Source organism: Strix uralensis, chromosome 24 (assembly GCF_047716275.1).
Source record: "Strix uralensis isolate ZFMK-TIS-50842 chromosome 24, bStrUra1, whole genome shotgun sequence".
Lineage (NCBI taxonomy): Eukaryota > Metazoa > Chordata > Aves > Strigiformes > Strigidae > Strix > Strix uralensis.
Genome location: NC_133995.1, coordinates 6,823,810 through 6,837,921, shown reverse-complemented (window position 1 = coordinate 6,837,921; position 14,112 = coordinate 6,823,810). Strand labels below are relative to the sequence as shown.

The 14,112-nt window shown below is 49.2% G+C and overlaps 1 protein-coding gene across 22 annotated transcripts in view; it reads right to left on the bottom strand.

Annotated features, from left to right (window-relative positions):
• NFASC (neurofascin) overlaps positions 1 to 14,112 on the bottom strand; it is a 95,640-nt gene that overhangs the window by 18,893 nt on the left and 62,635 nt on the right. For 9 of the 22 annotated variants that reach the window (XM_074893338.1, XM_074893347.1, XM_074893343.1 and 6 more), the window contains 5 exons: positions 12,279 to 12,401; positions 11,509 to 11,682; positions 9,501 to 9,515; positions 2,419 to 2,640; positions 65 to 181 (listed from right to left, as the gene is read on the bottom strand). The exons of 1 other annotated variant lie outside the window; for it this stretch is intronic. In XM_074893338.1, coding sequence (XP_074749439.1) covers positions 65 to 181; positions 2,419 to 2,640; positions 9,501 to 9,515; positions 11,509 to 11,682; positions 12,279 to 12,401 — 651 coding nt within the window. The remainder of the gene's footprint in view (positions 1 to 64; positions 182 to 2,418; positions 2,641 to 9,500; positions 9,516 to 11,508; positions 11,683 to 12,278; positions 12,402 to 14,112) is intronic. 12 more of the 22 variants (XM_074893349.1, XM_074893357.1, XM_074893351.1 and 9 more) reach the window with 4 other exon arrangements.

Genomic DNA, 14,112 nt, shown 5'->3' with positions numbered 1-14,112 from the left:
GGAGCTGGCAGGATCTCTAATGGCAGCACCACCCTGTAGAGTCCCCACGCGATCTGATGCTTACTGGTGATATACTTAACCACAAAGTCAGTTCCTGCAGAGTAATTGTGGCTCCAGGTGATGTTTGCCCAGTTACTATTAGCCATAGCTCTTATGTCCCATATGGACGATCCATTGGTGGCTGGTGGACAGGTTAGAACAGGAGTTAGTATTTTGGATTATACACGAATGAGACCTCATCTAGCATCTGGTGTTGGTAAAGACCTTACAAAATCATTCCTGAAGTTAATCTTCACCTACAAGCACGCCTAAGGACGTATTTGTTCCTTTCAAGATCTTTAAACTTTTGGGGGAAGTTTGGTAGCAGAAGCTCATTGCTTCTGTTGGTGTTTAAGTCCAACTGTGCTCAGCTTATCTTTGGAGTCTGAAGACTTCTGTGGCACATCCCTGAGGATTTCAGTGAGCCGGGAAATCTCCTGACTAAACTTGTGCCCAAATGGACACGGGAGATGTGCATGAGTGCACACGGACTTGCTGCCACAACTGAGAAGGAAAGACTGGGAGAGAATATTGTCATGTTACTGGGTCTAGAGACAGCCAGTGGGGCAATGAAGTCACTCGTTTCTGATTTTGAAGTTAAGGATTGTCGACGTTGCTTTGGAGAGCGGATGAACTTCATTTCTAGTGAAGTAGAGCTAATCCACTAGTTTAGTGTGTCTTTAAGTGACATCAGAGAAGTTACACCTTGGTTTTATTGTTGTTATTATTTACTTCAGGGTGTAGCTCAGGCTTTGGTTTGACCAAACAACAGACTGGGACGAGGCCAGCTATGCAACTTTTAGGAGATTGCAAGGACCTGACGCTGTGGGGTCGGGGACGTGACCTAGAATCCCTCGTACAAACACAACCTGTGCTGCCCTGTCTGCCCACATTACGGCTCAGCCTCTTCCCTCGTGTCCCCGGGGTGGTTCAGGACACGCGTGGTTCCCCTTGCAGCTCCTCTTTTCCTCGCGGCTCCTCTCCCTGCTCCGTGGCAGTGCGTGCCTCACCACTTAATTGCCCATTTTCAATTAGCGACGTTTTCCCACAGAGTCACTGAACAGCGACTGTGCTGCGGTAGCATTTTTCCTTCACTACTAACACCTCCTCTACACCGACGAAGCCGCATCTGTATTTCTCACACCGGTTTTGAAGCTGCTTTTGCCGTGGCAGCGCAGCTCCCGGTGTGCTTTCCCTTGACTTGCAGCTTTGCGCAGCGTAAGGCTGCTCTGGCTGGGGCGGTGTGTGGTGCCACACGCTGGGACACAAATTCACCTTTCTTAGTTCAGGTCTGCACCTTTGATAAGCAAATCAGTGCAGAGCAGGAAATGTGCTGCTGGTTTGCAAATCTGTTTTACTGCGGAGGATCAGGTGGAGGCAGGTCCTCCCAGCATATGTTTTTGGTGGGTATTTTTAACCATCCTGAGCTAATTTATGCAATATAAAAGGGGTCTGAACTGCTTTAATCAAATTCTTGAGTTAAATGAGTATTAGCTTTGATACTCATTATTACCACTATCTCCTTTCTCTCTTTATGAAGAGTTAACAAAGGTTTCTGCAGCTTTTGCACTTGCACTTTTGAGTGTATCCTGTCCAGCTACGTAACTGAATTCTTTTGATTGCGTTCCCTTTTGCTACTAGCTTGATTTATTTTTGAATAACCTGAATATAACTATCCATAATGATTTATTAACTGTAGATACCATTATAGCAGTGTTTTGAAAACAAGACTCGGCGAGATACATCTCTCTGTGGATCAGTAAAACACATACAGTAGAGAATATGCCTCCACCAAAACAAGAGTTTGAGCATCCCATTCTAGCTGGTTGCATGAGAAGTTTATCTTGACCTGATAAATACCTGGCACACACCTGCGTGTTGTAACTTAAACACTTCCCCAGCTCTCCTGTGGGCTACGGCCAGGTTACATCACAAAGAGCAGTAGCATAAACCAAAAGACTCGTATAAATGATGACAGGTCTCTTAGCTAAGAGCTGATGTGGTAAATTTGAAGTGACATCTTCTATAATAGTAACAGAATCCCTTTTTAATGGCAGCAAGATACAAGATAATACTTCTGAGAGCTTTTGTAGGGTCTTCCACCGCCTTCCCAAACACTGATGCTAATTCAGCATCGCGACACTCTGGGGAGGGCTGGGACAGACCAGGAGGGTGGCACAGAGACCCCCAAAATGCTGGGAGCCACGTGTGCACCTCGATTCCTGAGCCTGTGCCACCTCCGGCTCCTCGCAAAGCCCTTCCCAGAGCGTGGGATGTCTTAACTTTGGCCTGTGCCCGGTATTAATCCTCGCTCTGAGCAAGAGGCGGGGAAGGTCCCAGTAGGGTTAGAGGGGTTAGAGGAAAAGGAAAGCGCAGTACCCAACTCCTGCTTTGTGGTGGCTGCCGGAGCCCTCTCTGTAGCTGTTGTAGTGCTTGCGGCGGTGGTGGCGGGTAGGGTGGTGGCGGCTGTAGTGGTGGTGGTTGTGGTGGTAGTTGTGTCGGTAGTTGTGGTAGTTGTGTCGGTAGTTGTGTCGGTGGTGGTAGCTGGGGTGGTTGTAGTACTGGTTAGACCGACTGTAGGAGGAGGCGACCCAGTTGCGGCTGGGAGAGGGAAACACTGGCTTTTTAGACGAGGTGATGTCCCTCGGGGCTTGCACTCGCCATCCCCGACGGCTGGACACGCAGGCACACGAGAGAAAGCAGAGCAGCACGGCGCAGAGATGGGGGGGACGGGGGAGGGAGGGAGGCAGCAAACGGCACCGGGAAACACGAGGCTGAACCGCTTTTCCCATCCCAGTGTGGGGATGGCCCTGGGGACAGCCACGCGCCCGGCTGAGGGGCAGGGAGCGATGCTGGGGGGTGAAGAGGGGCAGCAAGTGGGGGGCTGCCCCCAGCAAGCTGCTCCTGCGCCCCCACTGCCTGCACCCACGGTTTGATCCCTTTCCTGGGGCCGAATGACCTGCTTCTCTTTTGCCTTTGCTCTGCCGCCGGTGCCTCCTGCCACCCTGGGCTTAAATCACACGGAGGGAGGAATGTGAGGGGTGATTGGGGGATGCACAGGGCAGGCTGTCATCCCCCCGCCACCCCCCCACCCCCCCCTGCAGAACTGCACTGAGAGCACTCAGGGCTCCCTGAAATAAGAAATAGGATTTATCTCTTAAGAAAACATAATAATCCCATTTGTCGTGGGCCAGGCAAGCCACAATTACATTAATTCAGCAGCCCCTGGACTACACCTCCAGCATTTTTGAGCTGCCAGTTCAGCCTGCAGCTTCTCAGCTGTTTCCTTCCCAGCTCATCTCTGTACTAATAGCTCAGTCTGGGGATGGAGTGGCTTTAGTATTAACAGGGATTTTAGCTCCTGGGTGAGCGATGGGTGATACTTTGCCATCACTGCCCCTCACAATTTACATTTAAATTAGGCCACAAGGGTTGGCACACCCCAAGCTGTCCAGGGGGAAAGTCTGAGCAATTTATTTTCTAAGTCGCCCCCGTCCACATCTCACCTGTGCTGTATTTCCAGAGCAAAGGGGTCAATGTGCACTTTACGCACAGACACACCCCGCAGGGTGGTTGAGAGGGTCCTGAACACCACCAAGGGGCAGTGCATTGGCTTGGGCCTGAAATCCTGCCAGCAGAAAATGCAGCTGAAATGGTGCTTAAACTGCCAAAGGTAAACGAGCAGAGATTTACCCTGTGGTGGTTGCATTAAACTATATTTACTTACTCTTACTGCAGAGTAAGGGATTACAAATCCCTGTTAGGCGAATGAAACTGGCTGTTTTAAATATCACCCACAAGAGTAGCTCTAGGAGAGGCCTTTAAAAGGTGTCCCAGAACCAAGCCAGGACTTTCTTTTTCACCAAGGAGGGTCAAGCCCTAAACCCTCAGCCCTCCCAGAGATCCACCAGCAGAGAAGAGCAGTAGGTCACTCAGTCCAGCTCCCTCCCGCCCGCAGCTGCAATAAAACCACAGTTACTGGCACGTCCCCAAAACCCCATCCCCACCCCACGGTGTGCCCAGAGAGCAGCACGTCCTCTCCATGGTGGCCCCCCCACAGCATCACAGCCAGCCCCATGCAGCAGCGCAGCCACCGAAATAAAGCACCCGCCTTGCAGAGCCGACGCTGCCCCACGGCCGGGCGAGGGGCTGGGGGCGAGCGGGGGTGTCCGGAGGTGGTGGTGACAGGGAGGGGACCCAGCCTGGGTGGAAAATGGCATAGCTTCACCCTCGGGTGTTTGTAGTGGAGTAAACCCCCCCCTCAGACCTGACCCAGCCACGGCAATAGGGGTGCTGGGGGTTTTGCTGTTCTGCATTTCTTTCACCCGGTGACTGATCGAGGGCTTTGCTGCGTCGTGAGGCGGTAAGTTACAAAAGGCTTTCTTGGGTTGAGGAGTATTAACATCCATCTTTGCTGATTCATAGGGGTTTTTTGGAAGGTTAAGAGATTAGTGTCACTAGGTTAATGTCACCATTACCCCAATTAAGCGGCAGCTCCTCGATAGATTTGCAACGTACACAGTCAAACGGCGCCACAGACACTAGTTATTAGCTAATGCAGTCTCAGCATTTCCCCTGTGAATCCCCTCTAAGGAAAATCAGACCCAACAAGGCACAAAGCAACTTGCTGGAAGGTAGGAGCCGGTGGAAAACCTAATACAGCCCCCAGGCCTGTTACACATCCCTGCATCATGCCTCTCCCACACAGCATCTTCGAGGACTGTCCGCAGCACCTAGCGCTGCTGTAATGGCTTTAGCAGGAGGAGATACTCAGCTTTAATGCTCCTCTAGTCCCTAGATGTGAAGAGATTATCAGGGATAAGTCAAAGCTGCACTATCCCTCGCATAGGGTATCATCTTTATGTATTACATGCAGATACAGACGCACGCAGGTGAAGCTGCAGTGCCAAGACCTTCCTGGATGCTGCATTGACCAAAGCGGTTCAGCATCGGTCTGAGCTGTGCTCAGGATGTGTCAGGATTTGCCCACACTGCTCTGGCAGAAGCGATCCCCAAGAGCAGGGCTACCACATCGCATCAGGATAACGGCAGCTCGCTCTCGAGCAGGTCCCCGCATGAGATTGAGGAGGGAGTGTTGGCACTGGGGATAAAAATGGTCCTGGCAGGACTAGGAACAGGTAAAAAGTGGGATCGGGTAAGTCCAGAAAGCAATAGTTCGGGGAGGGGAGGATGGGGAGAGCGTCTCTGGGCAGCACCGTGCTGCAGGATGGGACGGGGCCGGGGGAAGGCGGCACTGCAGTCGGTCAGGCTCCCACAGCCAGGGGGGGATTTAGTCCTAAGCTGCCCTGGGATTCAAAGCTACAGCCTCATTTGTGTTTAAATATGAAATGTATGCGGGAGAAAAAGCTCAGCTGGGAGGTTTGGGGGAGAGAAGATAAGGGGCATTTTCTAGGCTTTGAAATCCATCCCCTAATGAGAGCTGATTTCAGTCTGGGGGCAGATAAAGGCGGTCTTTGACAGAGATCAGAGCGCTTCGGCGTCCCCCGAAGAAAAGGGCACCCCGCCACGGGGACCAGTGGGGGCAGCCCACGCGGGGCCACGGCCCCTACCTGGGGTCCCCCACTCTCTGCCCACTGTGTCGGGGCTAATTAAGGACTGACAGATCACTGCTCCTGGCAGCAAAAGAGGGGACGGGGAGATGGAGGGCCAGGCTGGCATTTGCAGAAGGGCTTATTTTGAAAAATCTAATAATCAGACACAGCCTTCTAAAACTGTGGTTGCAATAATTTCCTGAGCTTTGCAGAGTAGCTGAATTTATTTTTCTGCATTCCCAACATGACGTTCACTCAAGGGCTTTGATAACAGTTGCCTCAAGTTTAGGTACAGGACTGAGCATCTGGTGTTTGTGTGACAGGAAAAAAATTCCGCAACCCCCCCCCCCACTTTGAAAGCAGGAGACAGTGCAGAGCAGGAGCTGCCACCTTCCCCATTGCAGGGCAGAGCAGCACCCTGAAAACCAGTTTCAAGCAGGCTTGAAATTGCCCCAGTACGCCCAGGAAACCCAGAGTAAAAGCCAGTAACAGCAATTCCCATTCTCTTGCTCCCACCGTAGCCCAGCCCCTCTTCCTGGAAACGTCTAAACGGCCATTCCACTCATTATTAGGCCCCATCTTTGCAAGGCTGAGATTGCTTTTTCTGTCTGCAAGATGCATTACCCTTTCAGGTAATGGAGACCAAGGGGCACGGTGGGGAGGAGATATGCTGCTATAATGGACGGAGGATGCAGCGGTCTGGCTGTAGCAATTAATAGGCTGAGTAACGAGAGAGATGCTTGCAGCAGGATGGCTGTGCTCTTTGCTGCAGCTTGGCTCCTATGACCACGAATGGACCAGTAAAAAGGAGCCCAAAACTTGCACAAAAACTGTGTGAGGCTCAGGTTAGAAAAAAACTGAGAGGAAGAATCATAAAAGCAAAAGGTGGATATTTAAAAAGGGAGCGTCTTAAGAGAGGGACTCGAGTCCTGCTCTGAGGAGTGGAGCAGTTCAGGGAGCAGTTGCTTGTTATTTTGCAAAATGCAGGAAACAATACACATCCATACTGCTCTTTAATTATTTAACGGTGCTTTTAATGTGTTATTAGGCTGTAGTAACAGCTTTCCCTTGGGTGTGTCTACAAAATAATTAGGCTTGGAGAAATTTGATTAATTTTTCATGAATTTTGATGATTAGCCAAATACATTTTCAGAGATTTCTTTTTTTTTTTTTCCTTGCCCTCTCCCAGTTTTTAACAACAGAAGGAAATTGTAAAGTCTTTACCATAAAGATAAAGTGTTCCAAATCTGATGATAGCTGTAAGAAATTCAAGAATAGAAAGGAGCAATTGAGCAGCCTCTGAAAGAGAGGGGTCAGCAGTTCTCTGTTTTTACTGCTGTCCATTTCTAAAATGAACAATAGGATCTTTCTCCTCCAATTCCCAATTATGGAGAGAAAAGAAGGGAACAGAGAAAAGTCAATGGTTTTTTCCTTAAAGTCTAACAACAATACTCTTTATGGTCCCTGGTGAAGTTTTTTCATACACATGGGTAGTATAATCCAGTTTTGATTTTTTCCTCATTCATAGCATAAATGAAAGCCCTTTTCAGATGTCCTCCTTTTTCCCTTATTACCTCTCCCTTTGTCCAGGTCTGGCTTAGGAAAGGTAAAGCCTTTCCTAAGGGAGAGTCCCTGCACTCCACTTTGAGTTCATCAAAGCTGGTCCAGTTTCTCATACACATACAAACCAGCTATGACCCTGTATCTGTAAGGTTACCCTGGGAAAAAAAAGACCTTTTTTTAGTGCCAGCAGCTCCTGGCAAAGAGCATTTTACTGCAATTTAAGACAACTTTTGCCGTGAATCCATAAAAATCTATGAAATCTAGGTCACTGAGCGGAGGTGAATTTTCTGAGAAAGGTCATGCAGTATTTCACTCGCACCCCGTACTTGTTAGGAAGAGAAACGACCTCTCAGGACAAACACTGCTCGAACTGAGTAACAGCTCCCACACCCACCCCGTGTCCTAATGAGAAATGAGATCCAGCTCAAGAGCAAGACAAAGATGAGGGCTGGATCTTGCTACGGCTTATACTGCCTTGATTTCTCTTGCTGAAGCCTAGCATGGTGAGGAAGCTGTGAATGCAGCTTCGTTAGCACTTAACGACCTACTACTCCAGTTACTGACTCTTAGACTTCTTTCAGCTCTGGACTATCTTTTCTCTTTACTATTTCTCCTAGCAGAAGGTTAAAAAATAGAGGCGGGGGGGACGGGACCAGTGGGGTCTGTTCTTGTAGAATTATCCTTTAAATGGCAAATAATTCATCTAGCTTCCAGTGGTGTAAGACATTATGCCTGAAATGATACGATGCTGGAAGGATAAAGAGATCACGTTGTGTTTTCAAAGTTCAACAACATCCACTGCAAGTAGGAACATACTTTAGAAGGTGATCCTGATCCACAAAGAAAATCTAGATTCTTGTGGATAAGCTAAACCCTGGCTGAAGTATAAGCTATAGCAGCAAAACGGCCCTCCCGGACTCAGAGGATAGAGAACTGCTAAGCCAAAAGGTTACATCCGTTTTCAGTTTCCCACCACCCAAAGCAGACCAATCTGTTACCTTTTTTTTTTTTTTTTTTTTTTTTTAGGAAAAGTATAGTAAGAAAAAGATTGGCATCTATTCAGGAAGGAAAAAAACCGCAAAATAATATTGGGTAGAGAGACATCACTGCAACAAAATAAAAGGAGGAGAAACATCTATGAGGTAAGAAAGCAAAACCTACAGGTGCAGAGAGCAGGTCCTGCACTTGCATCACTTGGGAAGAGCCTTCCCTAAGAAGCTGTTCCTCCTTGGGGAGCCCCGGCAGCCCCGGGGCCGTGTCCAGCAAAGGCAAAGCACGACCTCTTACAGAGAGCCCTTGGGGCCGGGCAAACGAGTGCTGCTGCTCCAGACCAAAGGCTTTTCCGCAGCATTTGGGGTGCGTTTGGGCTGGTCGCACTCCCTAGTGCTGCCACCAGCCCCCTTCAGAGCTTGGTCACAGGGCTGTCCCTGCTGCTGAAAAGGTGGCTCAAAGGGGGGCTGTGGGGGAAAAAAAGTCACGTCTGCAGCTTTTGTAAGAGGTGGGTGTCCTTCTTTGGGCAACCAGAAGTTATGCTTTGGACTTTGCAGGGTTGACACTGGGTAACTGAGGATTTGGGTTTTCTTGGAAGCAGGTGGAGATGCTGCCCCCCCCCCCACCCCATTACAAGAAGAGGTTTCTCTCTGCTTCAACGCTGCTGTAGAAATTCGCAATCGAGGGCAAAGCCAGCAATAGCCTCGCATGCAGACATGCACAGCTGTGGCACAAACATTGTCCTTAACCCTTTCAATGGGCACCTGGAACAAAAGAATTCTCCTGTACCAAAGCCCCGGCAGCCCTCAAAGAGCCACGGGGAGGTACGTGGCTGCCACACAGACCTATGTGGCCAAGGCAGACAGCGGCTCCTGGGTGTGAAAATGCAGCTTAAATACTGCACGGGTGCAGGATGGGCACCACCGAGTCAGGGCTGGCTGGGAAATCATCTGCATTCTGCAGGGTAGGGATGCTGAGGCTTAAAAAGGGAGAGGGCTTGTGCAGACCTGGGATTAAAAACCTCTTTAATAGGGCAACTTGACTCTCATTTTTGCTTACACAGTCTGTGGCAGCTGCAGTGTTTGGTGGGTTTAGCTATCATTAGGCATCTGTTAAGCCTCGCTCAGAGATATTTTGATGTTTGCAGACCACCCCCTGTGGAGCCTGCCCTTGTCCCTTCTGCCTGTGGGGCTTTGTTTTTACCTGCCATCATTTCATATGCCAAATTTGTACTCCTGACACTTCACCTTCCCATTGAAAGGGTTAATGGAGTACATGCTTAATTGCCAGCACACGCAAGCGAGCCTGGAGTGAGCCTCGCCCCATGCCTGTTACCTCCTCCGGCTGGTACGGTACCTGGGGTTGGCGTGGCTTCAGAGGGCACCGCCAAGGGTAGAGAGGGGAATACGAGGAGAGCATAGGAGAGAAAGGAAGAGAAAACAGAGGAATATATAAAACAGACAGAACACACCAACAAGAGACTCGGGACCACTTGCACACAGTCACCAGAGACTTGGGAGAGAGGAAATAAATGTATTAGCTCCAACCCGTCACCCTCCCGTGCATCCGAGCCACTTGCACAGGGCAGAGAGAGCAGGGACGTCCCCTCGGGGAGGGAGATTACCAGTTAAACACACACCAGCTCCCCAGCAGAGATGCCAGTGGTGTCCATTAAGTAAAACGCTTAAGCAGGTGCTTATATCTAATCCCAGCAAGGACCAGTTTTGACACTGAATTTCACCTTTGTTTTTCTACTGCAATTCTAACATCGGTGCTCCTCCTGCCTTGTGTGGGTTGGAGCCCTTGGCGCAGAACAGCGAGATGTATCTTATTTAAACTTCTCAGGTGAATGAGTCTGGCAAGCAGAAAACAACCTCTGAACGCATTAATGGGTTTAATTTTCTTAATCTGCTGCTTTTTGTTTGTTTTTTTTTTTTGGATCCCAAACTCATCTTTTGTGTAGTTTTACAGCGGGTGCTTCATATCAGGGTGGGGGTTTAGAGCTGCTAATCGTACTGACACGCCTGTCGTTAACAGAACTCGCCTATGTCATGGTGTACCTCAGGGTCTCGTGTTTTGAGGTCAAACTTTGGCATATTTCTGTAACGTCAGGCTATTTTTTAATTTTTCTTGCTTAACGGCCAACACTTTGCCTTGTGCTAAGGGGGTGCCACCACCCTCTGCGTCCCCGACCCCGAGGACAGGGACCCTTACCTCGTCACGCTGGCGCACACCGTACCTGCTATTTCCTGATACAAAGCAGTTAAGCAACACACAACAACGGTTGGTTATGGCTATTATTTAGCTGCTCTCTGCTAACAGTCGCTGTTAGCAGCGTGTAGGAACACACCCAGTAAAGCAAAGGTATATGGAACAACTGGAACACTACTATCAGCACCAAGAACTTCAATCTGATCCCTGTGCTCGAACAGTTTGTTCAGCAAAGCTCCTTTTTAAAGCAAGGACATGCCCCCTCTCCTGTTTGCCAGAGTGTAACTTAGCTGATTTTTTCCCCCATAGCGTACACAGCCCCATCTCCATCCTGTTACATCAATTAGTGATGCTGGAGCCCACCTAAGAGGTGTCAGGAAGCATTTCATTTCCACTGGGTCATCAGTAGGAATTACTTTTCCTACTCCAAGCCATTAGTTGGGGAGGGGGAGATGGAGGAAAGGAGACAAAAACCCCATTAAATCAGAGCACTAACCAAATCATAGGTCTTTTAGCAAATGCTAAAGAAAGGAAAGAGCCAGCTTTTGTCTCCCCGAGTTCCCTCAGGGCTCCTGAACTTTCACTTAGTTTGATGAATGTCCCACAATGGGCATTTTATCTTATTATGAATCTGGGAGTTGGGGCTTCACTTTGGAGGGTCAGGTCAGCTGCTGGTTATGGGGTGACAGGGAGGTGGCACCGCAGCCCCTGCCCGGGGTTCACTGTCCGGAGGGTACAGCAGCTGCGCCCCCTTCAAGCCACATGAAAATCACCCACATGTGCCCCGTTTTTAGCTCCTGCAGAGACTGCAGAGGGGCAGATTAGAGCTTCATCCTTTTACAGGATGAGAGCAAGATGCTCTCCTGTTGCGGGGGCATGTGAGGAACGCTGATTGCTTGGGGGTCAGCAAGGTGGTTCCCAACAGCACAGGCTGGTCCCCCCAGTCACCTCTGTAGCATTTCGGCTGCAGTATTTGGTCCTGGTCAGTCATCTCTCTATCTCTGCAGTAGAAAGTAGCTGTGCACCAGTTACTGTTTTGGACTGGTTGCTCTGTAGACCACCTGTTTCTCTGACCTGCAGTTTTTGGCTCATACATGTACCATCACCCCCCCAACCCCGCAGCAAAGCCAGAAGCAGTTGCTGCTGCACATACCTTCGTTCAGCAAGGCTGGCGACTCCTCCACTAGGGTTTCTCCTTCTCCCACCTGGGTCCGTGCGCGCAGGAAGAAGCGATAGCGCGAGATGGGGTCTGTCCTCTGCAGGGTGAACCTTGTCTGATTGGGAGAGAAGTTCTCTACCAGGGTTCGGCCCGTTTTGGATCCGTTAACTGGGGAGGAAAGGCAGGTCGTGGTGGCTTCAACCTTGATTCAGAAATACGCTATCACCTCACCCCCAGGACCAGACCTGCCGTTGCTGTGGGGCCACACGTGCTCAGAGCTGTTGCTGCTGTTAGATACACTTCATCTAGGGCAGCTGGTGACTTACTGGGTGAGGAACCTGCTAGCGGGGACATTCAGGGTTGTGTCGGTGGTCACAGGCAGCTCAGAGAAGGCTGTAACCGCCCCAGGCATCGTGCTGGGCTCTGCCCTCCAGGCAGCACCTCTTACACAGCCAGAGGCTTACGTTTGAGGGAGCACATAAACTACTCAGACTGTGCTTAAAGGTCTTTCTAAAACAAAGATCAAACTTATTTCCCTTCAGCGGTCGAGTCTGGAGAACTGTTGAGCACCTGCCACCCTCCCTGGTTAACTGCAGCTGCCCAGCACTGCTCCAGGACTCCAACACCAGCACCTCTCATCTTGTGCTGAAAGTCTCCAGCTCCTTACCGAGAGCTTTCTGTGCTAGGTGAGGAGGTAAATAGCAGCAAGGAAAATACTTAATGACTTAATTATCATCACTAAGAAGAGAACATGTGGAACGTACAGGCTTGATATCTAAGGTTGTATCCTGTGAGGACTCCATTGGGATGCTCTGGGTGATCCCACTCCAGATTGATGCTTTCCAGATTTGGTTGTCGGATTCTTAAATACCTGGGGGAGCTGGGCACTTGGGAGGAGGATGGGACCAGGAAGGAGAGGGAAAGAAAAAAATAACATACAAGATAACATACCTTACAATACTGTATACATCGCAGGCTGACTGATACACTCAAGACACTCATAAACACACACACAGGCAGATAACACACACACTAAAGGTCAGAAACCGATTGAACAAGAATCTGTGCCAGAAACCATGCGCCAGCCCAGGGTTTTCAGCAGCGTGTGTGTGCAGGGAGCAGAAACCAGAGCAGCTCTGCATGCAGCCCCAGCCCCGGGCTGCGCTGGCCGGGTACCGCCGCCCTCCCGCGCGTAGCTCGGCCCGACACCCGCCAAAAGATGCTGCAGCCATGAAGCGGAGCTGTGACAGAGCTCAAGTCCCACTTCTGTGTGTTGTACACATACTTCACTGGTCTTGTTTACAGCCCCCACCCAGCCCAGCACTTACATCTCATCTATTTATCTGTTGGAACGGTGAAAAATAGTATAGCAGCTTCTCTTATTGCAAAGCATCTTTGTGTTATTAACGTCTAGAGATCTGTAACAGGGAGCTGGTGCACGTACAGTGATCCTTACCCTGAGGAATGGCTGCTTTTATGACTGCTTATTCAAAGCTAGTAAAGGAAGGAAAGCATTATACATTCTTGAATTAAATTACTCTCCTGCTTTACTCATAATCACGGTGTCTTGACCGGGGAAAGAACTTGGCTCTCTGATCTGAGAGATTACTGATTTTATTTTTTTTAAACAGAAGCTTTGCAAATTATCATTCAGTCTCCCAAACATCAATATATAGCTAGTAAAATAGCTTAGTGGTATTGGGGAGGAAAAAAAATCAACAGTTTTCTTATGACAAGAGTATAATCCGCTATAATTTCTTCAATCAATGCCACCCACGTATGCATACAGCCACCCCCAATGCCTACAGCTACCCCAAACGCTCCCTGCCTCGAGCACACGAGTAAGCAGCTCAACCAAAACGCACCTGATTGCACAACCACCCTGCTGGAACAGAGTCCTTTCTTTTTAAACAAGCTTAATTATGGCTGATCAATTGAAAAACCTTAGAAAATGGTGACAGCATCCAAGAAAACGTTAAGGAAGAAGGAGACAGGGCTGAGAGGGGCTGTTCTTGTGCAGCAGGAAGAGGATGAAGAGGGAGAGGAAGAGGAAGATCCCATAGTGTTTTGTGTTAGTTGAGACAGGATTTGCTTCCAGCCTCTACTGTTTTCTCCTCTTGCATTTTTGTAACATACTGTGCTAAAAACATCTGTGCTATAGGAAGATTCATTGCCAGCCACTGAAAGTGCAGCTCCAACAAAAAGTTACTGGCATGTCTATAAATAGCTCCTGTGACAGCAAGAAAATTAAAATCTCAAGTTCATCCTTGACACAAGCTCTTTAAACAGAAGAATGAGGTGCTCTTGCCTTAAAAGCCTGACGGGTATTAGTGACATCCTTTCAGAACAAAAGTACTTGGGTCTTCCAGAGATTTTACTGCCTTTCACTGAGCAAGATGAATATATTCACTCCCGTTTCACCCACCCGCAGCATGGGGAGGTGCAGTGACATTTGCAGGTCAGGCAGCAAATCAAGGGCACGGTGCTGTGCCTCTGAAGAGGCTTTGCAAACATTTCTCTTGTTCCACCTAAGAGCTACTTGCTGATGTGTTCAAAGTACCTGAAGGGGATTTTTAGATTGATGAGACAGCGCCAGTA